The following is a 27,537-nucleotide window of genomic DNA, read 5'->3' on the forward strand; positions in this document are numbered from 1 at the left end:
CATTTCATGACTCTTTCATTTCAGATTGAGACCCAATTAGTCATGACAAATTCATACACGCACAGCCCCTGAATGAACAGTTTGAACAACAGCAAAAAGCACAAAAATTCCAGAATTAGAGGGTACCGACTCCTATCCTGGCTCTAACATTTGCTGGCAAAGTGATCCTGGACAAGTCATCTCTAACCTATGTTTCTTCACTTATAAAGTGTGGGAGGAGTAAGACTCACCTGAGAGGGCTGCTATGAGAAATCCATCCAACAAAATAATGTATATGAAAGTGTTTAGCTAGGAAGTGGGTGAAAGGCAGTAGGTTGTTCTGGAGTTGCTCACAAAGCATCAGATATTCGTGGAAGATCATATGGAGAGAGCTGCTCATATAACATCCTTAGTGTGCTATTAAACATTTTATATCTGAAGTAAAATAACTTGTTCTTAAACCACTCAAGGAATTCTGCTTTGGTTAAGTGGTCAATAGTGAAGTTTTCACATATCAGAAGTTTGCAGAGAGGCTTTGGAATTTTCAAGATGCATAAATATACTATCAAAGCAAGAAGGTGAACTACTTACAATACACTCAGTATTAGTTCCAAGATGTCAAAGTTCTTTTCCTGCAGTCCATTTTAACTTTTTTACAGAGCAACGATCCTTTCACTTGCCTTGTTGAAAAGCTTTATAATGGTTAATATGATGTACAGAAGATATTTTAGGTGAATTAGTTCAACAAAACTGACAAAATCAATAAAATCAATCATAGTACTGAGGATTTTAGTGGAGAAAGTGTTTGCTTTTAAAGGAAGCAAATATAATAATACTCCTTAGTTTGAGACATGTTTTCCAGTCCATTCTCCACTGGAACATCAGATAAGCTGTGTAAAGGATAACCTTGGGGTGGGGAGGGTTATATACCAAACTTGTGAAACTATGCAACATTCACTTTTTTTTTTGCATTATTTCATTTACATTTACAATATACATTTATATTATTTGAATAGCCAAGTTTGGGGCTATTTTTCCTTTAAAAATTGAATTAACAACTTTTTAATAATGTAGCGCCATTGAACAAAAGATCTCTGGTACCTAGAAAAGAGGCAAAATGCAAGCCCTCTGATTTCTCAACCCCTACTATGCCAAGGCTCTGCTGGTCCTCCCAAGAGTTTTCATTACCTAAGTCCAAAACAGTCATCACACAAATGTCTACCACCAAAACAAACTGCAGATCCTTCAATTACACACTTTCCTCCAAGAAATTCGAATCAATTAATTGTATAAGTGTTTAAAAGTAATGTATCCTCCATTTTAAGAAAATAATTATTATTAATCTGTAAGACCTAAATCCTTGGCCTAATCAGACATTTAATGAGTGGGGAAACTTCAGACTGGAGGTTTTCTGGGATAAACTCCAGAGAGGAAGGGGCAGGGAAGAGGGAAGACTCAAGTAGAGCAACAGATAGGGGTGGTTAGGGTGGAAAGCTGAATGAATGGGTAAAAGGGAAGTCTAGGGATAGTAGGTGTTTCACAGACTGAGCTCAGGGGAGTCTGAGGACTGGGGTGGGGAGAAGGGTAGGCACGTGGGCAGTTAAATTGGTGGGAGCTGAGTGGATGGAGATGAGGGTAACTCACGGGCAGTCTCCAATGTCTATCAGTAGCTGCTCACCTAGTTCTCTCCCACACTGACACTAAGGAGGCAGGATTCCGAGCAACCGAGAAAGTGCGTCATGGAATGGAGCCACTCTGGGGCCTAGGAAGGCTTCAGGATTCCCCCACCCGCAGCGGCCGGGCCAGCTGCCCTACCTCCCATAGCCCGACCGGCGTCTCACCCGCTGCCAGGAGCAGACCGCGGAGGGTCCCCATGGCCACCTACTACTCCGCCGACCAGCGCAGAACTTCGCCGGGGACGGCGGCGCTAGTGAGCTCAATGTCACCCAGTGCTGGAGAGGGAAGGACGCAGGCGGCGCAGGGGGTGGGGCGTGCGCGACGCTGTGGACCGGCATGCGCCAGTGCGGGGCGTGCAGGACGTGCGCGACGCGCTGGAGACCGGCGGCGCCAGCCTAGTGCCCCTGGCGCCGCGTTCCGAGCCAGTTTTGGAAATGGTCTTGTGGAGTGTGGCGCCGTGGGTTCTTGCCCTAGCGGATATGCATCCATGGAAGGACCTGTGTGAAATAGAAGGGAAAAGTGCAACTTTCGTGAGCTGTAAACGCCCGAAATACACCAGATAAACCAGTATTCCAGTATGCCGCTCTTCCAGTGTTTTCAATGAACATACGCTTTTATCAGAAAACACGTAATTAGACTCAGTGCTCAGTGACCTTTTGGCTTTGGAGCATCCCTCAGGCAAATCTGAGAAATTAACGTGTATGTTTTCAATTTGTTTTCTATTTACCTATTTTCTAAAAACATTTGATCATCTCCATCCTAAACACCTTACTCATACCCACCCACTCTGCCAGAAATGCCGTTTTTTCTTTGACGTTTCTTAGTGGTCCCAAATTCTGAACAAAGACCCTTCTGCTCCAGGGTCGAGGGAGGAAGATAGGCACTGGAGTGAGAGGTATTAGGCCTCACTTGCCTAGATTTCTTTCAACGACCTGGTAGGGGAACGACAAGGAAATTGTTTCCCTTTTGTGAAGATGAGATTGGAGTAAACAGCCCCTTCAAGTTCTGACAATCTTTGATCCATGCATCTGGCCCAGTTCCAGGAGGGCATGTTAAAGGGGTTAGGACAGCAGGGTGACAGGTTTCGAGGTGGATGCGGACCACGTAGAAGTCAAGTCTTGCACTCAGCTTTCCTAAGGATTCCCCTCATGCTATATTTTTTGTCAGGCGGCTCCGCGGTCACCTTTGCTCCGCGGTGATTGGCCTGCAGCGGGGTCCTCGTGTTTGTCCAATATGGCGGCGCCCAGTGGCGGTGTGAACTGTGAGGAGTTCGCCGAGTTCCAGGTGATGGGGTTTTCCTCATGTGGCAGGCATGTCCCTCCTTTTGTCCCCAGACCCTATTCCCTGCTTTGCGAGGGAGTATGAACCAGCTTTGGAAAAAGCGGGCAATTCAAAGCTCTTTTGTAGAGCCATTGGAGGTCATGGGGGGCATGGGTTTGGCCTTAGGGAGCAAGGCTGCTCTGTAGGAGGAGGGAGGAGGGGGATCATAGTTCTCTCCGCGGCTCACAGGCCTTGAGTGGGAAGCTCTGGGTAATCCGCGGTGGTAAAGCTCGGGATCCGTGGATAAGAATTGTAACAATCTTGTAGCAGTTCCCTGAACTCAGTTTCCAGCTTCTGCCATTCGTCTCGTACTTTTCTAAGTAGAGTTTTTGTGGGAGAGAAAAAAGTGAAGTAGAGTTATTTAGTTGATAAAACAAACACTTGGTACAATTTACTATTTTTGTGGGACAGAACGTATGGAAGCTTGGAGGGAGGATTAATTCTAGTACCTGCTCTAGTGTCATTGCCCATTAGAAAAGATGTTATATTTAAAGGTTCTGCCTTTTTATGTTCAAATATCAGAGATCTAGGGCTAATTATTAACCCGTGAATTAAAGAATAGGGATCTGGTTTTGACCAAGTTGCCATTAAAGTTATCTGTTCCAATTCAGTCATAAGTGTGCTTCTGTTTAGTTACAAAGTTGAATTCCAAAATCATGATCTTAAGTATGTATTGCATTAACTAACCCAAGATACTGAAAAATTGACCTATCTGTAGTAAGCTTTGTACTTTGAACGGTTTGAAGGTAGTGGTATTCTTGAATACTGCCTCAGCCTCCCTGTAGCAAGGACTACAGGCACGTGTCACCACGCCCGGGTAATTTTTTAAAAGAAATTTTGTAAGACAGTGTCTCACCAAATAATGTTCCTGCCTCATCCTCCCAAAGTGTTGGGATTACCGGCATGAGGCACCACGCCCGGCCTAAAGTGTTTTAAATTTTTGCAATTCTTATATTTTCATTACAAAAATTAGATTTAGTACATCTGGAAAATATCCTATTTCCAAATTGAAATAAAATCCAGAAAAGAGTGTTTAAAATCGAGTGCCTAGAATCCCATTTTAGCACGCATTCAAGAATTTATTGGATACTGTATTAGTCTGCTAGGGCTGCCATAACAAAATACCACAAACTAGGTGGCTTAAACAGTAGAGATTTATTTTTTCACAGTTCTGGAGACTAGAAGTCCAAGATTAAGCTGCCATCAGTTTCTAGGCTACACAGTTTGATTTAAGGGGGGAAAAGTGCCATCACAATTAGTTATAGTAAGGCCTCTCTTCCTGGCTTGTAAATGGCTGCTTTCTCACCATGTCTTCTCTATGTCACTATCTCTTCTCTGTGCCTGCACATGGAAGGAGAAGGATCTCTGGTATCTCTTCCTCTTCTTTTTTTTTTTTTTTTTTGAGACAGTCTCGCTGTGTGCCCCAGGCTGGAGTGCAGTGGCACGATCTTGGCTCACTCCAACCTCCACCTCCATAGCTGGGATTACAGATGCCCCTACCACGCCCAGTTAGTTTTTGTATTTTTAGTAGAGACGGGGTTTCACCATGTTGACCAGGCTGGTCTCAAACTCCAGACCTCAGGTGATCCACATCCCCCTTGGCCTCCCAAAATGCTGGGATTACAGGTGTGAGCCATGGCGCCCAGCCTATCTCTTCCTCTTCTTATAGGGACATCAGTTCTGTTGGATTAGGGCCCCACCCTTATGACCTCTATTTAACCTTTATCACATACCTCAAGGCCCTATCACCAGATACAGTCATGTTGGGGATTAGGGATTCATGAATTTTGGGGACACACAATTCAACCCATGACAGATACCTACTAGCCTCCTGGCACTTGCGAAAACCCAGTAGATGGAGTATAAAACAAGGAATGTAATCTAAGTAGGGCTGTAAAATGTGGAAAATATTGGGAAAAAAAGAATAAAATGCTAAAAGAATTTAGAGAGAAACAAATCAAGAGATATAGTTGAGTTGGGCCTTAGGCAGGCAGGGACTAGGGGTATTCTAGGCAGAGGCAATAGGATAATAGACAAAAAGAGTTTTATGTATTTAAGGGAAATAGAAAATCAGTATTGCTAGAACACATTATTTACACAGGGTCACATTGGGGTTACACAAGATTGCAACCAGATTTGTGGAAGACCTTGTGTGTCAAGTGTCAGTTAGGGAGTCCTTTTTGGGCAAAGGGGTGAGATGATCAAAGAGGTGCCTTAGGAAGATTCATCACTACTGCCTGTGGCTTTGTTTAGGCCCCTGTCATTTTTGGAACTAGCTTTGCAACAGGCCTTATTATCTTCTGGCAGTTTTTTCTCTACTGTATTCCCCCTTCAATCTAATCTCCATAATACTGTGGCATATGCTATTATATTCTGAATTTTATAATCTAAGCTATGTTTTTAAGTTTTAGGTTCATATGACTAGATCTAAACATCTTATATGCCATCTTAACATGGCATATAAGACCTTTTAAAATCCAATCCCAAAGTGCCTCTTGTCATGTCTCTTGCCATTGTCCTCATACATGTCTCTTTCTTCCTACCCACCCCCCAGCACTTCAACATGCTTGTTTAAATATTAGTATTTCTATTAGGAACATTCATTGACATAATTGATTTTGAATCACATTGTAATTAGGCACATACTAAATATATTATTTTCTAGCATCAATGATGGTTCCTTTTATACTTATGGGGCTGCTTTCTATTCCTGTCCTTGGGGATGTTAGGTGTTAGAGGACTCTGGCAGTGTTTCTGGTTTGGGGGAAGCACTGTGGGAGCTTTGTTGTAAAAATAGAGTTTGAGGAACCAGATCTGTCTGAAAAGAGCATCATGTAAAAGGGACCTTGATGTCAAGTACCAATGACGTTACTTCTGGGTACTGTCAGTCAAAGGGAGAGGAGAGGAAAGATTAAGGGAGTTCCATGTCATTCTTTGGAGTACACTGTATTTTAGTTATACAATGACCACTTTCCTACTCCTCACCCGTATGTACCCTGAAAAATATGTAGAATTATAAAATAACTTTACCTGAGAATGAATCTTAGGAATAGACTATAGTATAATTGTAGAGGCAATAGAAAGTTTTCTCTACTCCTGCCCACTACTAAATATAGGCACTGCTTCAATACCTAAATTGCCTTCCAAGAGGATGAGATCTTTACCCTACCAATTAGAGAGAAGGCATAAAATGCATTCCAAGAAAAATGCCTGTATAATTTCAGAGTCAGCCTACAATGAGAGATTCATGATAAATCAGATCTCTTGTTTTGAGGAAGATGGAAGAAGAAGCTGGGGGTACTACAGAATTTATAAAGTTATCTTTGGCTATGATTTAACGTTGAGAAGCTCATGAGGGTTCTACACAAGATGCGGCTTTCAGAGAACCATTGAACTGTGTGTGTTTTTGTGTTATTTCTGTGGACAGGTGTTGCAGTTTATTGTGTATGATGTCTGTTCTGTTCAGGGGTGTCTTCTGTATATTTTCTTGTTGAATTTGTGTGGACAGGAGTGTATGCCATTGGGGCTAGGCCTCAGGTAGGTAGTCAGTAATTCCTTATGGTTGATCCAAAGTGATCCAAAAATGCAGCATTTTTGTGCCTGCATTCACCTTCGTTTGCTCATAATCTGTGAGGGCAGCGCGAACTTTTGCCTAGAACCTTTTGGAGTTGCCTTAAGAGCTTTGACACTTTTTTGCCTGTGAAGAAATGTGAGCCTGGTGAGATGGTTTACAGTTCTTTTCCTTCTGCCTTTTCAATTTTGAAAGAAATCACTTCCTGTCTCATTACACCACAAAAACACTGAGGGCCCACTATGTTGGACCACACATTCGCTGTTCTCAACAGGTTCCTATAAATAAAATTCTAATCTCCCTCTTTTCATAACTCAAATGATTGAATAAATGGCATGCATCTACTACTTTATCACCCACACTTTATTTTGCTACAATGTTTCCTTCCCCAATCATTTTACCTCCCTTTTTTTCTTTCTCTTTAGCTTTTCTGGTATCTCTTCTGTGACGTTTAAGAATGGCATACAGGCCGGGCGCGGTGGCTCAAGCCTGTAATCCCAGCACTTTGGGAGGCCGAGACGGGCGGATCACGAGGTCAGGAGATCGAGACCATCCTGGCTAACACGGTGAAACCCCGTCTCTACTAAAAAATACAAAAAACTAGCCGGGCGAGGTGGCGGGCGCCTGTAGTCCCAGCTACTCGGGAGGCTGAGGCAGGAGAATGGTCTAAACCTGGGAGGCAGAGCTTGCAGTGAGCTGAGATCCGGCCACTGCACCCCACCCTGGGCGACAGAGCAAGACTCTGTCTCAAAAAAAAAAAGAATGGCATACAGTTTTCAGCAATTCCTGAACAAGTACGTTATCAGTTTAGGGATTGTCATTATATTTTCTAGAATACAGCACTGTCCAATAGGACTTTCTGTGATGGTGGAAATGTTCTACATTTATGCTGTCTCCATATGGTGGCCACTAGTAACAGGTGGCTCTCGAACACTTGAAATGTGACTACTGCAATTAAGGAACTAAATTTTAAATTGCATTTAATTTTAATTTACATAATTTCATGTGGCTAGTGTCTGCCAAGTTGAAAGCCAAGCTCTAGATCATATATTGATAATTCTCTGGTACACACAGAAAAATTGATATACAGTCATGCTCCACCTAATGACGTTTCAGTCAGTGACCAACTGCATATACAGATGTGTTCCCATGAGATTATAACACCATATTTTTACTGTATCTTTTCCATGTGTAGATATATTTAGATATACAAGTATCACTGTGTTACAGTTGCTCACAATATTCAGTACAGTAACCTGGTGTATAGGTTTGTAGCCTAAAAGCAGTCATCTATACTATATAGCCTAAGTGTGTAGTAAGCTGTAATACCATCTAGGTTTGTGTAAGTACATGCTATGATTCTCACACAACAGAATCACCCAATGACATGTTTCTCAGAATGTTTCCCTGTTATTAAGCAATGCATGACTATTTGATAATCCATATTTGTAGGTTCCATTGGTAAGACAATAAAATTGATGGACTCATTACCTAGTTAATGTGGATAGATTCCCATTGCTATGTGAGAAACTTAGTAGTATATCCAAATTGTTTTATTGGAGATGAATCGGGCTAAAGTGATTAAGGTATAGCCAGTGTTCAAACTTAAAACTGGTTAAAGTTCAGAGTCAATAAAAATCCCAGGAAATGTCAAATGACGTAATCTCACCTGGATTGCTGCAGTGTCTAACTGAGCTTTTGACATCTACTGTAGTTCCTCTCCAGTCCATGTTCCACACTTTAACCTAAGCAGTCATTTTAGAACACAGATCTGATCGTGTAACCTTAATCATGACAAAAAATACATGTTTGGTTCCCTGTGGGTCTCAGAAAAGACTAAAATCCTATCATATGACCTCTAATAATGGACCTCATGTTACACCATGTTTTATCTTTCTCTCTGTACTTAAGCCACATTGCCTTTTCTGTCCATTAAACACTCTGTTTAAATGGCTCTCTTTAAGGTCACCCATGATTTCCATCCTTCCAAGTTTAAAAGTTTAATTTCTGTTCATAGAATCATTTGTTTATTCATTACAATTTTTTTTTTGAGGCATAGTCACCAAGGCTGGAGGGCAGTGGCACATCATAGCTCACTGTAACCTTGAACTCCTGGGCTCAAGTGATCCTTCTGCCCTGGCATCCCAAGTAGCTAGGACTGCAGGCACATGCCACCATACTTGGCTAAATTTTTTACTTTTGTGGAGACAAGAGTCTTACTTTGTTGCTCAGGCTGGTCTTGAACTGCTAGCCACAAGCAGTCCTCCTGCCTCAGCCTCCCAAAGAGCTGGGATTACACATGTGAGCCACCGCACCCGGCCCCATATAATTCTTGAGTTAGTAACATTCAACACAAATGACCATTCCCTCCTTTAAACCTTTCTTCTGACTTCGGTGACATCACAGAATTTTTCCTCTACTTGTAGATGCTAGAATTCCTTAATTCATTGGCCCCCTTCGCTCTGTACGTCTCCTTCAGTGATCTCTTCTAGTTTCATGACTTTAAAGAACATCAGTTTATTGGTATAACTCCACCCCTGATCAGTGTCAGACTGGCATATTCTACTTTCTATTCCACTCTTCTACTCAGATATCTAATAGGCATCAAACGTAACAAGTCCAAAACAAAGCTTTGTTTTTTGTTGTTTTTTTAATTTTTAAAATTTTAGATTTAGGGGTACATATACGGGTTTCTTTTTTGAGATAGAGTCTCACTTTGTCACCCAGGCTGGAGTACAGTGGCGCAATCTCGGCCCACTACAACCTCTGCCTGCTGGGTTCAAGCAATTCTCCTGCCTTAGCCTCCCAAGCAGCTGAGACTACAGGCATGAGCCCCTGCACCTGGCACTCATAGCCTTCTAATTTACCCATCACACAAATTGTGAACATTGTACCCAACAGGTAGTTTTTCAACCCTCACCTTCCTCCTTCCCCTTATCCTTTGGAGTCCCCAATGTCTATTCTTTCCATCTTTATGTGTATATGCACCATTGTTTAGCTACCACTTATAAACAAGCACATTTGGTATTTGATTTTCTGTTTTGAGTTATTTCACTTAATGGCCTCCAGTTCCATCCATGTTGCTGCAAAGGACATGATTTCATTCTTTTTCTTCTTCTTTTTTTTTTTTTTTTGGAGACAGACTTTCGTTCCTGTTGCCCAGGTTGCACGATCTGGCTCACTGCAACCTCTGCCTCCCGGGTTCAAGCTATTCTCCTGCCTCAGCCTCCCAAGTAGTTGGGATTACAGGCACCCACAACCACACCCAGCTAATTTTTTGTATTTTTAGTAAAGACAGAGTTTCACCATGTTGTCCAAGCTGGTCTCAAACTCCTGACCCCAGGTGATCCACTTGCCTCGGCCTCCCAAAGTGCTAGATTACAGGCGTGAGCCACCACGCCTGGATGATTTCATTCTTTTCTGTGGCTGCATGGTATTCCATATATATGTGTGTATACATACACTACATTTTCTTTATCCAGTCAACTGTTGATGGACAGTTAGCTTGCTGCTGTGAATAGTGCTGTAATCAACATATGAGTACAAGTGTCTTTTTTTGTTTTTGTTTGAGATGGAGTCTCACTCTGTTGCCCAGGCTAGAATGCAGTGGCACAATCTCGGCTCACTGCAACTCCACCTCCCTTGTTCAAGAGATTCTCCTGCCTCAGCCTCCCGAGTAGCTGGGATTACAGGTGCGCACCACCATACCCATCTAATTTTTGTATTTTTAGTAGAGATGGAGTTTCACCATGTTGGTCAGACTGATCTCGAACTCCTGACCTCGTGATCCACCTGCCTCGGCCTCCCCAAAGTGCTGGGATTACAGGCATGAGCCACCGTACCCAGCCTCTAGGTGTCTTTTTTTATATAATGATTTCTTTTCCTTTGGGTAAGTACCCAGTAGTGGGACTGCTGGGTGAAATGGTAGTTCTGTTGTTGGTTCTCTGAGAAATCTCCACGTATTCCATAGAGGTTGTACTAATTTACATTTCCATCAATAGTGTATAAGCATTCCCTTTTCTCCGCATGCACGCCAATATCTGTTGCCACAACAGAACTTAAAAAAAAAAAGTTTTATTCTACAAAATTTTAAACATAACACAGAAGGAGAGGCTGTACCACAAACACTCATGTACCCATTCCCCAACTTCAACAACCAATTCATGGCCACTCTTGTTTCATCTGTTCACTACTACCACTTACCCCACCCTAATCTGATTATTTTGAGGTCGTCCCAAATACCATACCATTTTTTCTGTAAAATTTCTGACTTTATCTCCAAGAGATTATGACTTTCTAACACCATACCATTACCACATACAAACAATGAACAGTAATCATCAGGCAGCCTGAGTTAGAATACAATTCTTGATGTTCCCACTCTTTCCAAGTCTCTTCCTTCCCCAGTCTCCCATCACCATAAGTTAATGGCATTTCCATACATTTAGTTGCTTAGGCCTCAAGCTTGAAAGTCATCCTATTTTCTTTTCTCATCCCTGACCACCAATTCAGCAATTTCTGTTAGCTCTGTCTTCAAAATATACCCAACAATTGGATATATCTGTCTTCAAAATATATCCAACTACCTCTCCTTAGTTTTTTTGTGTGTTTGCCCAGGCTGAAGTGCAGTGGTGCAATCATGGCTCACCACTGCCTCAACCTCCTGAGCTCAAGCAATCCTCCTACTTTGCCTCAGCCTCTCAAATTGTTGGGATTACAGGCATGAGCCACCACCCCCAGCCCAAATGTTCCTATAGTTGGTTCAATCACGTCATTTAGGTTTCAGCTTAAATGCTACATCCTCAGAAAAGCCTTTTTTGATCTCTCTATCTAAAGTAGCCCCCAAGCACCACTCAGTCACTCTTCATCTCGTTACCTTAGTTTGTTTTCTTTTTCATAGTACTTTTTAGTACCGGAGATTATCTTGTTTATAGGATACTTGTTTAATTTCTATCTCCCCCTTCAGGAATTTTGCTGTATAAGAGCAAGGACCTCTTTTATTCATTACTGTGGCCTTGATGTTTTGAATAGTGCCTGACCATTACTAGACATAGGACAATTGGCCCTCCCATATCTATGGGTTTTACATCCATGGATTGAATCAATCGTGGATGGAAAATAGTCGGAAAAAAAGGTTGCATCCATACTGAACATGTACAGACTTTTTCTTATTATTATACCCTACACACTACAGTATAACTAACACCTATTTACATAGCATTTATATTGTATTAGATATAAGTAATCTAGAGTTTATTTAAAGTATATGGAAGGATGTGGATAGGTTTTATACAAATATTTTGCCATTTTATATCAGGGACTTGAGCATCCTTGGATTTTGGTAACCATAGGAGGACCTGGAACCAAACCCCCATGGATACTAAGGAATGACTGTAATTATATTTTGAATGAAGAATGAGTTAATAAATGAATGAACTCTGTGGTACTCTCTCTTACCACTGCATTATTTAAAGACAAATATTGCTGAGGGCTTTCATAACCAAGAAAACCTCTATCCAAAAGGCACAGCTTAACCCTTGGCCTCAGAAGATCAGTTCAGTTTAGCAAGTGAAAAGGAAGGTTTTGAAGGAGAGTTTGAAGGAGACATTTTTTTTTTTTTAATAGGCCAGTCATAGGAGGTAAAGTGGCAAGGTGGGTCCCTGTCTTCTACTTACCTTTTTTTTTTTTTTTTTTTTTGGACTCCCCAAATAGTACTACCATCATTTGTTTGGAATTTGCCACTTAAGCACAATACATATATCCTCCACTATGTATGGTGGTTGCCCAGTGAATATGTTGAGATTATCCCTTAAGAATTCCAGTTTACAGAGAATACTGTTTAAAAAATAGAAAGATACAGGACGAGAAGATAATGAACTTGGTTTTAGACCTGATATTTGCCAGTGTTTTATTAGTCTGAATTATGAGCCTTCTGGAAGCTGTTTCACTTCTAGATTGAGGTATAGAAAAGGCCATTAAATTCACTAATTAAAAATTAATGGAATGATAGAACAGAATCTAGACTACAGACTTAGATTGAATGGACTAAGTGGTTTGTAATTGGAAACTACCTAAATGTTCGTTAAAGAGAAAGTAACCAAATGAGTTGTAGTGCTTGAACAGGATAGAATACTTATGCAACTATTTAAAATATCTTCAGGGCTGGGTGTAGTGGCTCTTGCCTGTAATCCCAGCACTTTGGGAGACTGAGGCAGGCTGATTGCTTGAGTCCAGGAGTTCGAGATCAGCCTGGGCAATGTGGCAAAACCCTCTCTCTACAAAAATATACAAAAACATCAGCTGGGTGTAGTTGCACATGCCTATGGTCACAGCTATTTGAGGGGCTAAGGTGGGAGGATCACCTGAGCCCAGGAGGCAAAGGCTGCAGTGAGCCAATATCATGCCACTGCACTCCAGCCTAAGCAACAGAGTGAGACCCTGTCCCAAAAAAAAAAAAAAAAGAAAAAAAAATCAAGACGTTTCTAGCAACAAGAACAGAGTGCTCATAATATAATGTCATAAAGCCAGATTTTAAAATGTTACATAGTACCTCAGTTTTATAAAAACATTAATAGGTGTGTGTAGAAAAAAGACCAAAGGAACATATTAAAGTGTTGATAATGGTTAACTATAGATGATTTTTATTTAAAGTGTTTTTCTAACTTTTCTAAAATGAAAGTAATAATTTAATCATAATAAGAATTTTTATTTTAACAAATGGATGAGGAAAGAAAGGAATTGGTTTCAGTCATGGATTTAAGTTTGGCAAAGGTAAGAAGTAGGATAGTATATTGAGGGAGAAAGAATCAAACGTTGCTTTTAGTACATATTAATATTGAATGTTAACTTGGATGTTTTCAATAATAAGTGTATTCCTAGTATTATATAATTCTGTTTTATTTTCTTTCGTTCTTTCTTTTTTTAAGAGACAGGATCTCACTATCGCCCAGGCAGGAGTACAGTGGTGTGATCATAGCTCACTGCAGCCTTGAGCTTCTGGGCTCAGTGATCTTCCTGCCTTAGCCTCCCAGGTAGCTAGGATTGTAGGCATGAGTCACCATGCCCGGCTAATTAAAAAATTTTTTTTTTGTAGAGACAGAGTCTCACTATGTCTGTCATTCAGGCTGGTCTCGAATTTCTGGGTTCAAGCTATATTCTTGCCTCAGCCTCCTAAAGTGTTGGGATTACAGGTGTGAGCCACCGTGCCTAGCCATTTTCTTGATGCTTTGTAAGTGACTGGGGTTTTTTGTTGTTGTTGTTGTTCTTGTTTGGATATTTTGTAAATCTGAGAAACAAAAAAGAAAGAGAAAGATATACTGCCAGAAACTTCTCCCAGAGTTTAACTGAAGACGAGATGTAGCTGATGTCCAGCCTTTCTCTAGTGACAAGTGAAAAGAAGTACACTGATCACATGTGGGTAGGAGGGCTATGCTATATGGGTAGTTAGTACCAGTCTTTTTTAAGTTCCCTGCCCTTTTGATATTATTTTTCTGTTAGGTTTTTTTTTTTTTTTTTGAGAATTGGAGGCTTTCTGAGGGAAGAGGGATCCTTGGAACATATGAGCTAGAGTTACTAAGAAAAAGTAAAAACTAGTAGTATACTTTATTGGCTGTATGCTGGAGATGGAAGGAGCATACACTGTTTGCTAAACACCATGCCAGCAAACGGGATTTCAACGTGAGTAAAACAGTCTTAACTCTTAAGACAGTCACATTTGAGCCAAGGAGGCAGAGTTGGTGCCCACTGTTAAAATTACCATTTCTTAACCTACCTATCATCCTTGAACATTTTCTTATGGTTACACTGTATTTGGCTTGGTTTCCTCACTCCTGACTTAAAGGATTGTAAAATATCCAAGAGCTTTATTTTTTACTTAAATACTCATTTTTTATCACTAACTTTCCATTCGGATTATATTCTTTTATTTTAAATACATATAGGAATTACTCAAGGTGATGAGGACAATTGATGACAGAATAGTACATGAATTAAACACTACGGTTCCAACAGCTTCCTTTGCAGGGAAAATTGATGCCAGCCAAACCTGTAAACAACTTTATGAGTCTGTAAGTGTATTTTTTGAGTCTTTTGCTTCTTTCATGTCTTTCTTTGCAGACTGAATAAGAAATCAGTTATCTTGTAACTCAGCTGTGACTAAAGGAATGACATCTTCAGGTTTCTTTGCCTATACCTGATGGTGTATATAAGTTTTGATCTGGTTACTACACATTCAAGAAAATGTGTGACCTTATGCTTGTGAAATCTTACCAAACCTGAGAAGAAATGGTTCTAAAGAATGGGAGCAGTTGTTTTGCAGCCTTTACCTCACGGAGACCTTATGTACAAAGGAATGAAAGAGGAGAGTGAAACAGTGAAGTAAGACAGTAACAAGAGCAAGGACTGTGAGTACATCAGTCCTAAAAAGCCAGACAACTGGTATAAAGAAGAATTAAAACCCTTCACACCTTTAAATCTTCTTTTTCTCACTCCTCAGGAAGGGGAATAGAAGCATTTGGCAACTGGGAGAGAAGGAAAACCAATGGATCAATTGTCCTTTCCTGAGGCTTTGGTTTCTCAAGTATATTTTTTTCATTGCCCACCCTTTATTTCTCTTTTTTAATCTCCAAAAGCAGAAGGAAATAATGATGCAGCAAAATCTTTTTCATAGTTTATTTACCTATATTCTTTCATTAATGCAGAAGCTAAAGTTCAAATGACACTTACTATTTTAAGGTCTACCACAAGGTTATTGTTTGGATTCATAGTCATGAAGAAGGCATCCTTAAAACCTAAACTGCCTCTCTCAGATCAGTTTTGGACGAGCTTATCCATGTCAGTTAAATTCAGAGCATCAACTACTGATATTTTTGTTCTGTGTTAAAGTGTGTTATTTTAAATGAGCAGGTAAGTCTTGTGGCTTGAGAAAACCATAAGGTTGTGGACTTAATGAGTGGAATTCAGTGTCCAGAGTCGATAGTATGGGACCTAGTCCTAATTGGCTATGAGGTTGTTAGACAGTTCACTTTCTTTGGGTACCTCTGTCTGAAGAACTAAAATTTATGGTCACTTTGGTGATACTCCCTCTCTCACCTCACTACTCATATAATTTCCATAATCTGTAAAATTGTTTCCATTTACAATCTTCCTGTTAACCTAGATGTTTATAGTGTAGTGATTAACAATATGGATTCTAGATCTAGATTATTCACATCTGCTACCTCCTAGCTAGGTGACCTTGAATATGTTACATAACCTCTGCCTCAGGTTTTTTTTTGTTTTTTTTTTGAGACAGTGTCTCACTTTGTCACCCAGACTGGAGTACAGTGGCAGGATCTCAGCTCAGTGCAACCTCCACCTCCTGGGTTCAAACGTTTCTCGCACCTCAGCCTCCCAAGTAGCTGGGACTACAGGCACATGCTCCCACACCTGGCTAAATTTTTTTGTATTTTTTGGTGGAGATGGGGTTTTCACCATGTTGGCCAGTCTGGTCTCGAACTCCTGACTGCAAGTGATCCACCCACCTCGGCCTCCCAAAGTGCTGGGATTACAGGTGTGAGCCAACATGCCCGGCTGTCTGCCTCAGTTTTAATATTTGTAAACTAGTATAATAATAGTACCTAGTTCATACAGTTGTTGGCGCATTGAGTTATAAAGTGCCTACAGTACTCAGTGTTTTGTATATAAATATTGCTGGTCAGGTGCGGCAGCTCATGCCTGTAATCCCAACACTTTGGGAGGCTGAGGTAGGAGGATCGCTTGAGTCCAGGAGTTCAAGACCAGCCTGGGTGACATAGCGAAACTACATCTCCACAAAAAATACAAAAATTAGCTGGGCTTAGTGGCGTGCGCCTACAGTCTCAGACACTTGAGAGGCTAAGGCAGGAGGATTGCTTGAGCCCAGGAGGCAGAGGTTGCAGTGAACCAAGATCACACCACCACAGTCTAGCCTGAGTGACAGAGCAAGACCCTGTCTCAAAAAATGTTTGCTGCTACTGCTATCATTTTGTTTAACAGGCCCTGTGAGAGTCACAAGTTGTTATTTTTTATCTCCTTGTTGAGTCAGGATAAGCTTGCATACTAAATTTAGAACTCTTCTGTTTTGGAAATCCTGTGTGTGTGTTTGAGTTTTTCTCTGTATCTTTATCCTGGAAGGATTCAGCAACATGTATATCAAGTAAAGCTTAATTTTTCAAGTAGCTTTGTGCCAGGGATCAAGCCTGCAGCAGAGTGCCCATACCAATAAGTACCACTGAGTTCCCTTAAGTATTATGTCAGTCAAGAAGCAGAACTCTATGAAATGTCCAAGTTGCTCATATTCACCCTGACTTTAATCCCTGACCCAGCTTCCTTCTATAGCTAAAGAAGGGATATTTGCCTTTTCAAATAGCACTTCTTCCTAGGAGATGATCAGTAAAGTTATTATGAAGCACTCGTTTTAGAAATTTCAAATCTCAAAAGTTACTCAAGATAAAACTTATAAACGTCAATGAGATCTTATTAGAGCATATTCCCTTCAATCTGTGACTTTTTTTAGCTTTACATTGTTTATTCCCATGGTAAACATAAACATCAGTACTGAACAATAAAGTCTACGAACTTGAAACAGTGCTTTACAAATGCAGATTTTGGGGTATTATCAAAATGTGGCTGTGATTATGGAAGTATGTTTGAAACACGACCATGATACTTTATGAATCAAGATGGGAAATAAATGAGAACTGTTTTTATTAATTTGTTGCATTAAGATGGAGGTTATCAAAGAGTTGTTCTGTCAGACATCCTTAATTTCAGTCAGCACACACAATTGATGCAACTACTAATCTGTGCTTCATATATAAGTTTTCCTTATCAGTACTTATACTTTATAATCTTGAAAAGGGCTCTGTCTTCCGTAGGTAAATGTAGCATTCTTTGTTATTCTTTATTGTAGTGAAACCTTCTATACATGACTTAGTGTATAATTTCTTTCACTTGTTAACAATGTAAGACAGAAAAAAATATGAAAGGACAAAGAGAGGAAGAATAGCCGTCAGTGGCCAGGCGTGTGCGGGTGGTTGTAGAATAGAGGAACACATGAATGGAATCACAGGAAAAGTCAGTGATGTAAGGTAGACAAAACCGAAGTGAAAAGTCCAGTGTGGGGAATGCAGGAAGCCGAGGGCAATACCGGGAGCATATTGAGGAGGAGGACAGCCCCAGACTTCATACCTTCCACCCTCAGAGATGCTGCCGGTTATGTTTTTAGATGAAGTAGCTGATTCAACACAATCTTCTCTTTCATGGTTTCGGTCATCAGAAATTGTTTTAGAAAGTATTAAATTTGTATAGTCTCAAGAACTTTTTTGAAAAGCACTAAAATGTGAAAATTGATGCATTTTTTTTCTCCTTTCATTCCTTTGTTCTTTAGTTGATGGCAGCTCATGCCAGTAGAGACAGAGTCATAAAAAATTGTATAGCCCAGACCTCAGCAGTAGTAAAAAACCTCCGGGAAGAGAGAGAAAAGAATTTGGATGATTTAACGTTATTAAAGCAACTTAGAAAAGAGCAGACAAAGGTAAGTTGAACAGAATTAACATTTCTCAGGCAAAGTTTTTCCAACTGTAGCCTTGAAAGTAAAAATTTTAATATGAAAATTTTGGCATATAATATGGCTATTACTTAAAAAAAATAACCGAGAGACGAGTGCTTCAATTTTAGTGGGCTTTATTTTATTATGTTTAGATATTAATTGGTAAATTAGTGTGCACGTCTTGAACAAATGCAACATAGCAGCTTTGTCTAAAATGAGCACATAGTCATAATTTATTTTCATTTATTTGTTTCTTTCTATTAAAGACAAGGGATCACTACAGGTGAAGTACCACATCAGAAATTCTGGGGAAATCACATCTGTATAGTATCTCCCTTTTGAGACATAACTTGAGAAAAAACATCTCTAATATATTTTGAAAATAGCTCCAGTTTCATTCTGTAGAAATCTGCTGAAATGTAATATAGACTATTTAACTTCAGGATATTACCCTCGTTAGCCATAAAAATATAGTGTGATTTAAATATAACCAGATGCACTTGTACCTCATAATTTATTTCCCTACTGTGTAAAAGTTGCTAGGGATCTTTGGGCTTTTCTTGGACATGCCTTTTTCCCATTTCCTCCCCCATTCCTGCAGTGTTTTTACTTTTAAGAAAACGGCAAGTACCTACCTAGGATGTGTCAGAGGAAGCCTTATTTTCCCAAGTCAACTATAATGTAGATAGGGTGTAGACTTCAGAATACAGTTAATGCAGCAGAACTGTTTCTTTACAGCCCTCGTGTGTGACAAGTCAGGGAAACAATAGAAAAATACATCATATTTTATTGTGTGGGATTTATTGCTGTCTTTCTTTTGAGGGGACTCTTAGCGGCAACTTTTTATCTTGTATAATTTCAAACTTACAAAAAAGTTGTAAGAATAGTACAAGGAACTCTCATGTGCCCTTTACCTATATTCACTTAATATTTATATGTTGCCCCACCTGCTTTACAGTTTATTCTCTTCACCCTCCCTCTCTCCTTCTCTTCATCCTTCCCTGCCTTCCTCACTCTCCCTGTCTCCCCACACACCTGTGTGCATAAATATATTTTTCCCATGAACCATTTTGAGAGCATGTTGTATACATTGTACCACTTTACCCTTAAACTCATTAGTTATTTCGAAGAACAGGGACTTTTCCTACAGGACCAGTGTACAATTATCAAAATCATGTTTTTTTTTGTTTGTTTTTGAGATGGGGTCTCACTCTGTCACCTAGGCTGGAGTGCAGTGGTGCAATCTCAATTATTGCAACCTCTGCTTCTGGGGCTCAAGCAATCCTGCCTTAGCCTCCCCAGTAGCTGAGACTATAGGTGCGAACCACCACACCCAGCTCATTTTTTGTATTTTGGGTAGAGATGGGGTCTTCCCATGTCACCCAAGCTTGTCTCAAACTCCTGAGCTCAAAGTGATCCGCTCTCCTCCACCTCCCAAAGTGCTAGGATTATAGGTGTGAGCCACCACACCTGACTTCATGTTTATATTTTAAGATGGCATAATAGGTGACTTACGGATCCTTGTGGGATTGAGTCATGCTTTTCATACTGCACAGTCATGAAGTTTGCCCTTTGTTTAGAAGATGTAGCTAAACTGTAAAAAGGGGACCTCATCATCTATTGAAAACTATTAGTAGAAAAGAAAAGAAACCTCTTTCCTTGTAGCTGGCTGCACACAAGGTGAGTAGGCCGGGCTGCTGCACTTTCTCGATCATTCCGCCAATTCAGGATGTCTCACTGGATATAGGACTCAGCCACTGTCTTTGCTGCTCTCTTTGTTCATGACTACTGCATCAGGTCTGTATTCCATACCTGCTCATGCAACAGGCACTGGTGGATCCCTTGGACAGTGACCTAATGCAATGATGTTGATCTTATTCCCCTTGCTGTTCATGAAGGCGTATAGATTATTTATTTATTTGTGTATTTATTTTTATTTTTTTTGAAATGGAGTCTCACACTTTCGCCTAGGCTGGAGTGGTGCAATCTTGGCTCACTACAACCTCTACCTCCCAGGTTCAAGAGATTCTCCTGCCTCAGCCTCCTTAGTAGCTGGGATTACAGGTGCCTGCCACCACGCCCAGCTAAAATTTTTTGTTTTTTGTATTTTAGTAGGGACGGGTTTTCACCATGTTGGCCAGGCTGCTCTCGAACTCCTGACCGTGTGATCCCCCCGTCTTGGCGTCCCAAAGTGCTGGGATTACAGGCCTGAGCCACCGTGTCCAGCTGGCATACAGATAATTTATATAAAACTGGTGAAAGTCTAGTAATATTGGAGTTTGTATTTCAATGCTCTTGAAGGTGTTGACAAAGGAAACTGCAGGGCAAAGGCTGTTAAATCAGAAACTGAAAAGTCACTGTTTACAGATCAAGTCAAACAGAATAAAGTGACTAGTTAGTGGAGAGCAAAGTTCAAAACTCTAAACTACTGAGTGTTTGGGAGTGATTGTGACACACAATTTACTCAGCCTCCAGATCTGCCCTTGTGTCTTTAGGGCCCAGATAGAATCACCAGGATGACCACTGCAAGGAGGGGTTGAGAAACCAATCAGTGAGTTGAATGAGGTTTGCTTTCTAGCTCGATAACATATAGGGCTGGGGGTAACCATGGGTTAGTACATAAGCAAATAAGGAAACGTGAATTTTTTTTTTAATTTTCAAGTTTGCTATGAAGATTATGGAATCAGAGAGAGCTCTTGGAGATGGTACAACTCTACCTCTTCATTTTCTATCTGAGGAAAAAGACTCAGAGATACTAACTGACACCCCCAAAGCCACAAGCTAGTAAGTGGTAGAACTGGGACTTTAACCCATCTCTTCTGACCCTGGATTCAGTCAGTTTCTTTAAGTTGTGACTAATAGTCAAATACTTTAGTGAGTATATTTTATTTATAGACAGATGCCAGTCAGAAACTCCCCACTACTTTACCTGAACCTTTCTAACTCAAAAAAAGCACCTTCCTTTCTGGACCTCTGTAACTGCTGTCACATGTTAGTTGCCTTAAGTTTACCTGTTGAAGACCTAGAGACAACTGTCTCAAAGGTGACAGTTTGTTGGTAGCACTGATAAAATTATATTAGAAGTTGGCTGTAATATCTACAATGTTGTAGAATTTTAAAAAATAATCCAAAGGCAGACAGCTCTAAGGAAATAAATCCCACCTACCTTGGTGGCTTTGTAATCTTGTTCTGAAAATTCTGATTTTGAGTCTGTAAAATGGAGCTGATACCTAATAACTTCTTACTTTTTTTGAGGAGGGGGGTGGGGTGGTGTGGGGAGGATTCAAGGATGTAAGAAAGATCTTGCATATTGGCTGCTACGAAGTAGCAGTTTCTTTCCTTTATGAGTCTCTGGGACTCCATATTTGTTGCATTAATCCTCTTTGTCATATCACCAACCAGTGGTTTCTAGCTTTTGTTTCACTACGGCTTAAGGGCAGGGTGTTGTGGCAGGGGAGGATCCCCTGTCTCAGCGTCAGTGTATTCTCTTTTGGACAGTTCTAATTGTTCCAAGATTTTCATATATATTGTGAAATTCTGCTCCCATAATATATAAGTACTGCTTCTTATTCTTCTCTCTGGAGTTACCCAGGATAATTCTGAACCCTTTTCTGCATAGTATCCCTTTAAATACTTGAGAGCAGTTTTGAAGACTATCTTAGTGACTTTCACACTGTTCTTCAACTGAAATTATTTCTTTGGCAGTCAGTCCAGGCTTTGTCAGAGAAGTGGAGCTTTAATGATTTTGGTCTGTATGGCTGATTAAAATGGGAACTTAGGTTGCATTGGTGGGCTTCTTCAGGCTTGTTACTACTGCACAGCACAGGACTAATTGTCAGAATGCAGTTCTTCTCCTTGTTCCACAGTTCTTGCCATGTGTACCAACCTACGCTTTGACACCAGTTCTGCATCTAAGAAGGGAGTTTGCAAGGAGCTATTGGACCTGTACCAAGTTCCATTCTTATCAGTGTTGCCACGAATGTCTCAAACCTCCTGCCTGAACTGCGCTCCTAGTTGGCCAGGGTCTTTGGCCTGGGTGTCAGATTCATGCTTGCCCAGATCTTGTTGAGCTCTCTGGCATTTTATTCCCAAATCTGGTCTGGGTTCTTCACTTTGGCCTGAGGAAGTCATCCTGGTGTTAAACTCTTAGGTGGCATCAACCTATAGTTCATGCTTTTTTCTCCTCATTTTCCTGAATATTTTCAAGCCTTCTGCCTGGAACTAGCCAGCTTTTTCCCCTTCAAGTCCTCTAACAAAATGTTACTGGGAGTATTGTGAGCCCTGCTCTCAGGGCCTGGCAATGGAATTGGCTACTTTTCTCTCGGAGTAATTAGGTTGGCAGTTATAAAGAAAGCTAAAGACTTGGCATTTTTAGCCTGAGACTTCTGACTGTATGGTTAAGGTGTGAGGAAGCGCATGCCTTTCTAGATCACTTCCACCTATATTCTCTTTCCTCCTTGAGGTTTTTTTTTTTTCTTAATTCTCTATTCAAATCAGGTTTACACTTCCTTGTCCTTTTTTTCCTCTGTGCTATCTTTGCAAGTCTGTAGTTGTATGATCAATCTCTAGGACTGGAATCATTGGGTTCAAGGACATGAGAATGTACATTTCCTGTGAGTCTTGACAAATTGCCCTTCATAGAAGTTGTAACAATTTATACTCTTACTAAGAATATATAGGAGTATATCTTTTCCCATACCTTCACTAATGTTAGGTTTTATCAGACTTACTCATTTTGTCATATTATGGCTTAATTTGCATTTCTTTATACATTAGTAAGATTGGCATTTTGTATGTCTTCTGTGAACTGACTGGCCTTGGGATTTTTTTTTAAAGCTCTCAAGGTGATTAGAATATGCAGCAAAGTTTGAGATTAGCAATTGATTAGATATGGGGAAAGTTGATTGTGTCAAAGAAGCTTCCAAACTCTGCCATTAACAGACAAAAATACTAGAGCAGCAGCAGGTTTTGTTGGATAAACATGAGTGTGGTTTTAGCTCTTTAAATTTTATAACTTCAATTTTTTTTTTCTTGCAGTTGAAATGGATGCAGTCAGAACTGAATGTTGAAGAAGTGGTAAATGACAGGAGCTGGAAGGTACAAAATAACGTTGGTATTTGGAAAGAAGTAGCAGGAAAACTGAACTAACAAAGGGAAACCAAGGGAGGGGAGTAAAGAGTGCCTTGATGCTGTAAGGAGAGTAGAGATCACTCATTTACATTTACAGTTGAGGGTTGTAACCTTTTGGGGGGTGGGGGAGGGAGAGCAGGATTCAGTTAGCATCTAATTAGCGCCATTTTATAACAATTAGCTTTACTGGGCCAGGCAAGGCGGCTCATGTCTGTAATCCCAACACTTTGGGAGGCCAAGGCGGGTGGATCACCTGAGATCAGGAGTTCAAGACCAGCCTGGCCAACATGGTGAAACCCTGTGTCTACTAAAAATACAAAAATTAGCCAGGCATGGTGGCTCACACCTATAATCCCAGCTACTTGGGAGGCTGAGGCAGGAGAATCGCTCAAACCCGGGAGGCAGAGGTTGGAGTGAGCTGAGATCAAGCCATTGCACTCCAGCCTGGGCAACAGAGTGAGACTCCATCTCCAAAAAAAACCCAAAACAAAACAAAATTATCTTTATAAGCATATGATAGAACTAAATGAGCTGCCATCATAACAGCATTAGAGGCATTCTCTATGTCTCCTAACACTAATTACAGGCATAGTTGACATTTAGAGTAACTACTCAGAACCTTCAAGGAGGCTATTTGTTAAAATTAGCTTTTTTGAGCTCAGTTACTTTCCGTAAGTTTTCCTATCATTAGGTAACCTATACAGTTCCTTCTCTTCTAACTTACCTGATCATAAAACTTGTTATTATATGTAGTTTTACTGGTATCTGATAATAAGGCTTTTGATTGCTCATAGATTTACAACCTCCTTATTATCATTGCATAGTTCTTGTTAGGAACAAGATTAGGGGACCAGATCCCAGAAACTTACATATAGTCAAAATTCATAAAACTCTCACTTTAGTTTTCTGAAAAAGTATATCCATTTACCCCTCTCTAAAACTCTAAAAGATTTACAAAGGGCAAAAATCTATTAAATCTGAGAAAATGTACTGAAAATTCTGTTTTATCATTTGAATTTAACTACTGGAATGTTGTTAAGCTGTATGCTTATAAGAGAGGTTAGCTGAACCAAAACCAGAATGTACCAGCTTGCTGAGACATGAACAAATTGCAAAATACAAATTGACTTTCTTTGCTTTATCACATTTCTCTATCTTATCCTCTTTGCCAAGGTTTCCTATTCCTGCCCTTTCCACCAACATGATAAGGTGTCTGTCACTTGAGAGGATTTGGCAATATTTTCCCATTTTTACTCTCTGGAGAAATCATATTTACTCTTGGGATTGGATGGGGAAGGGGTACAGTGAAACATCTGGCTTGAAACAACAAGTGCAGAAATTTATGGTGTATGTATAATGTGGTGGGAAGAGTGAACTACTTTGGATTTAATATTAGTTTTAAAGAAAATATGGTCTATCCACTCCACAGAAGATGAGGCCCTTACTTGTTTTAAAAAGAGGAAAATGTAGCCATCGTACTCTGGTGCAATGGGCCAGCAGAAGTGGACAGGAAATCATTTGGGAAAAGGATTTGGAGAGGCTCAGCCAAGTTGTATGTATCACCCCAACCAGTGTGTCCAGGCCACTAAATTGAAGCCTCCCTCTTGTCTGATTGGGAATTTCAGGGAAATATCAGGGCTGGAAATGAGTGAGATGAATTGTAAAAAGGCTAGAAAGAGTCTATATAATTTCTATATATTTTCTTTTAATTGTGAGATGCATATGCCAAAGATATGTGACACGTAGAATTTAATGAATATTAATAAAATGAACATTCATATATCTACCACTCAGCTTAAGAAATTGAATAGTAGGCCAGACGCAGTAGCTCACGCCTGCAATCCAAGCACTTTGGGAGGCCGAGGCAAGTGGATCTTTTGAGTTCAGGAGTTCGAGACCAGCCTAACCAACAGGGTGAAACCCCGTCTCTACTAAAAATACAAAAAATTAGCCGGGTGTAGTGGCAGGTACCTGTAGTCCCAGCTACTCGGGAGGCTGAGGTGGGAGAATTGCTTGAACCCAGGAGGTGGAGGTTGCATTGAGCCGAGATCACGCCATTGCACTCCAGCCTGGGCAACAAGAGTGAAACTCCATCTCAAAAATAAATAAATAAAAAGAAATAAAATAATAACAATACCTCACAACCTCTGTGTTTCGATTTTTCTTTTATTTTTGTAATAGTCAATGGCAGCCAACATAGGTAGTTTGTTTTTTCTTTTACCTGAAAAGTGATTTGTTCTTCACATTAATGATGTATGGGGGTACATTCTGAGAAGAAATTCTTTTCAATTTCAGAATTTTTTTTTTTTTTTTTTCTTGAGACGGAGTGTCGCTGTGTGGCCCAGGCTGGAGTGCAGTGGCCCATCTCGGCTCACTGCAAGCTCCACCTCCCGGGTTCACGCCATTCTCCCGCCTCAGCCTCTGAGTAGCTGGGACTACAGGCGCCCGCCACCACGCCCAGCTAGTTTTTTGTATTTTCAGGAGAGACGGGGTTTCACCATGTTAGCCAGGATGGTCTCGATCTCCTGACCTCGTGATCCACCCGCCTCGGCCTCCCAAAGTGCAGGGATTACAGGCTTGAGCCACCGCGCCCGGCCTCAGAATTGTTTTAATTGGACACTTAAAAGTTTTGACATGTGATTTAAATTTTTTTAATATTAAAAATATTTTTTTAAAATTTTTAAAATAGTAATATACAGTAAAAATTCTACCTTCTGTCCCTTTCCTTCAGCCACGTCTTTCTTTCCCTTTTCTCTGAAAAATGGTATATGCTTTCAGATACACCTTTTCTGATTTTATGTGTGTGTATTTTTCTACCTTTGTTACACAAGTGAAAGTGTACTATTCACACTTTGTTTTTTTCCCTTAATAATCTTGGAGATCTTTTTAAATCAGAACATAAATTATTTTTAACCTTGTTTGTATTCCATTGAATAACCATACCAAATTTTTATTTAACATAGTTCCATGTGGACATTTAGTTATTGAGCATTCTTTATTTAAACTTATTTTAGATATTTTTGTGTAGTTGTTTAAAAAATGTCCAGAATATGAAGTTGAAATGTTTGCTAGTAACTAAATTACCTGGCTCTTGATGATTTTTTCCCTAAGTAACTTAAATTTTATTAAAATATTAGAATTGTCTTGTAAATACATGTCAAGGCCTTCTGTGCATTCACACCTCGTAAGTCAGTTTGAACTAGTGAGGAAACTCTTCTGTTTCCTAAATCTGTTGACTTAGGACAAAAATGGTAATCACCTTTTGAAGCATACTAAATTGAATTTAGTTCCAGGCCTGATTTATACAGGATAACTCAATGACTTTTATTTCTGTTTCAATATTTTAGGTGTTTAATGAACGCTGCCGAATTCACTTCAAGCCTCCAAAGAATGAATAAAGAGAGATTCTTTTTTTTTTTTTTTTTTTTTTTAAGGACTGGGTCATCTCATAAGAGCTAAGCATGACAGATATCAACAGGGCGGGCTTCCTAGGATGATTTCTGAGCCAACAGTCCAAGACCTTTTGTTGATTTCAGCCCCACTTAGCCAAGACCTCAAGTATAAATAATTCTGATAATTATGGAGAAATCAACTGCTATTTTATACTGATTCTGTAAAAAAAAAAAGTTTTGTAACTATTAAAATAATTTTCTGACTCAGTGTACATATTTATTTGATTGTTTTCTATGTTGAGACAGTTCTCTTTTTATTTATTTATTGAAATTTTAGTTTTCATTTTTTAGTATCCTGTCAGGTTGTACAACAGTTCTCATAAGAGAATTTGCATGCACTTTCAATATCTAATTTGTATTGTACTTTTTTATTTTTATAAATGTATTGGCATGGATGTGGACCTTTTTGGTTATTGATAAGTTTATTCCTTGATTTATCTTTGTGGGTTGATTATAAAAGGGCAGTATTATAAGCTGGACACTGTCCAAAGAAGTTTTCTTTTAGTACCTTAACTGATCTTGTTTTCAGATGTAAAAACTAATTTTTGGTGGAATTCTTTCCTGGACAGTATTTCCATGGTCATGGAAAAGGAAAGCAGAAATTCAGGAAAGGGAAAAGCAAGGAAGAGCTTGCATGACAGCAAATGAGTTAGTAACAAACCTGCTATAATTGCAGGATTTGGTCCTTGCAAAAAAAACCACTTTCTAGTATGGAATGGTTATGTTATTAGTTTTCTATTGCTGCTTTACAAATTATCACAAACAGTATTTTACAGTTCTGTAGGCCAGATGGGCAGATTTGACTGACCTTTTTTTTGTTTAGGGTCTTAAAGCTGAAA

The 27,537-nt window shown here is 39.9% G+C and overlaps 2 protein-coding genes and 1 long non-coding RNA gene across 11 annotated transcripts in view; 2 read left to right on the forward strand and 1 right to left on the reverse strand.

Annotated features, from left to right (window-relative positions):
• Positions 1-2,009, reverse strand: part of FAM162A (family with sequence similarity 162 member A) — a 28,610-nt gene extending 26,601 nt beyond the window's left edge. The window contains exon 1 of one of the 3 annotated variants that reach the window (XM_015129915.3): positions 1,821-2,009. In XM_015129915.3, the coding sequence (XP_014985401.1) occupies positions 1,821-1,994 (174 nt within the window). In that variant the 5' untranslated portion in view covers positions 1,995-2,009. 3 annotated transcript variants of the gene reach the window in all.
• A 13-nt stretch (positions 2,010-2,022) lies between these two features.
• Positions 2,023-2,782, forward strand: LOC144339399 (uncharacterized). Its single transcript, XR_013414383.1, has 2 exons — positions 2,023-2,157; positions 2,574-2,782. It is a non-coding gene; the product is annotated as an uncharacterized LOC144339399 (long non-coding RNA).
• Positions 2,783-2,882: 100 nt separating this feature from the next.
• MIX23 (mitochondrial matrix import factor 23) lies at positions 2,883-26,910 on the forward strand. 7 transcript variants are annotated; one of them, XR_013414380.1, is made up of 6 exons: positions 2,883-2,940; positions 14,488-14,613; positions 17,955-18,101; positions 20,779-20,900; positions 23,154-23,213; positions 26,594-26,634. XR_013414380.1 is itself a non-coding variant. In XM_028844586.2 (6 exons), exons 1-6 carry the CDS (start codon positions 2,958-2,960, stop codon positions 26,642-26,644), a joined length of 516 nt encoding a protein of 171 aa, XP_028700419.2. In that variant the 5' UTR covers positions 2,883-2,957; the 3' UTR covers positions 26,645-26,910. The 7 variants fall into 7 exon arrangements, 6 of the variants coding, with proteins under 6 accessions (XP_028700419.2, XP_028700418.2, XP_014985478.1 ...); XM_028844586.2 differs by lacking the exon at positions 20,779-20,900 and adding an exon at positions 24,676-24,798 and having other exon boundaries at positions 2,883-2,966; positions 26,594-26,910; XM_028844585.2 differs by lacking the exon at positions 20,779-20,900 and adding an exon at positions 24,676-24,798 and having other exon boundaries at positions 26,594-26,910.
• Positions 26,911-27,537: the final 627 nt, after the last annotated feature.

Source organism: Macaca mulatta, chromosome 2 (assembly GCF_049350105.2).
Source record: "Macaca mulatta isolate MMU2019108-1 chromosome 2, T2T-MMU8v2.0, whole genome shotgun sequence".
In the NCBI taxonomy this organism is placed as follows: Eukaryota; Metazoa; Chordata; class Mammalia; order Primates; family Cercopithecidae; genus Macaca; species Macaca mulatta.

Excerpts from the sequence above, each read along its gene's own strand:
- MIX23 (XM_028844585.2), top strand. The coding sequence starts at position 2,890 with ATGGCGGCGCCCAGTGGCGGTGTGAACTGTGAGGAGTTCGCCGAGTTC. Across the intron at positions 14,614-17,954 it reads GTAAACAACTTTATGAGTCT|TTGATGGCAGCTCATGCCAG; the intron begins GTAAGTGTATTT and ends TTTGTTCTTTAG. Across the intron at positions 24,799-26,593 it reads TGGAGAGGCTCAGCCAAGTT|GTGTTTAATGAACGCTGCCG; the intron begins GTATGTATCACC and ends TCAATATTTTAG.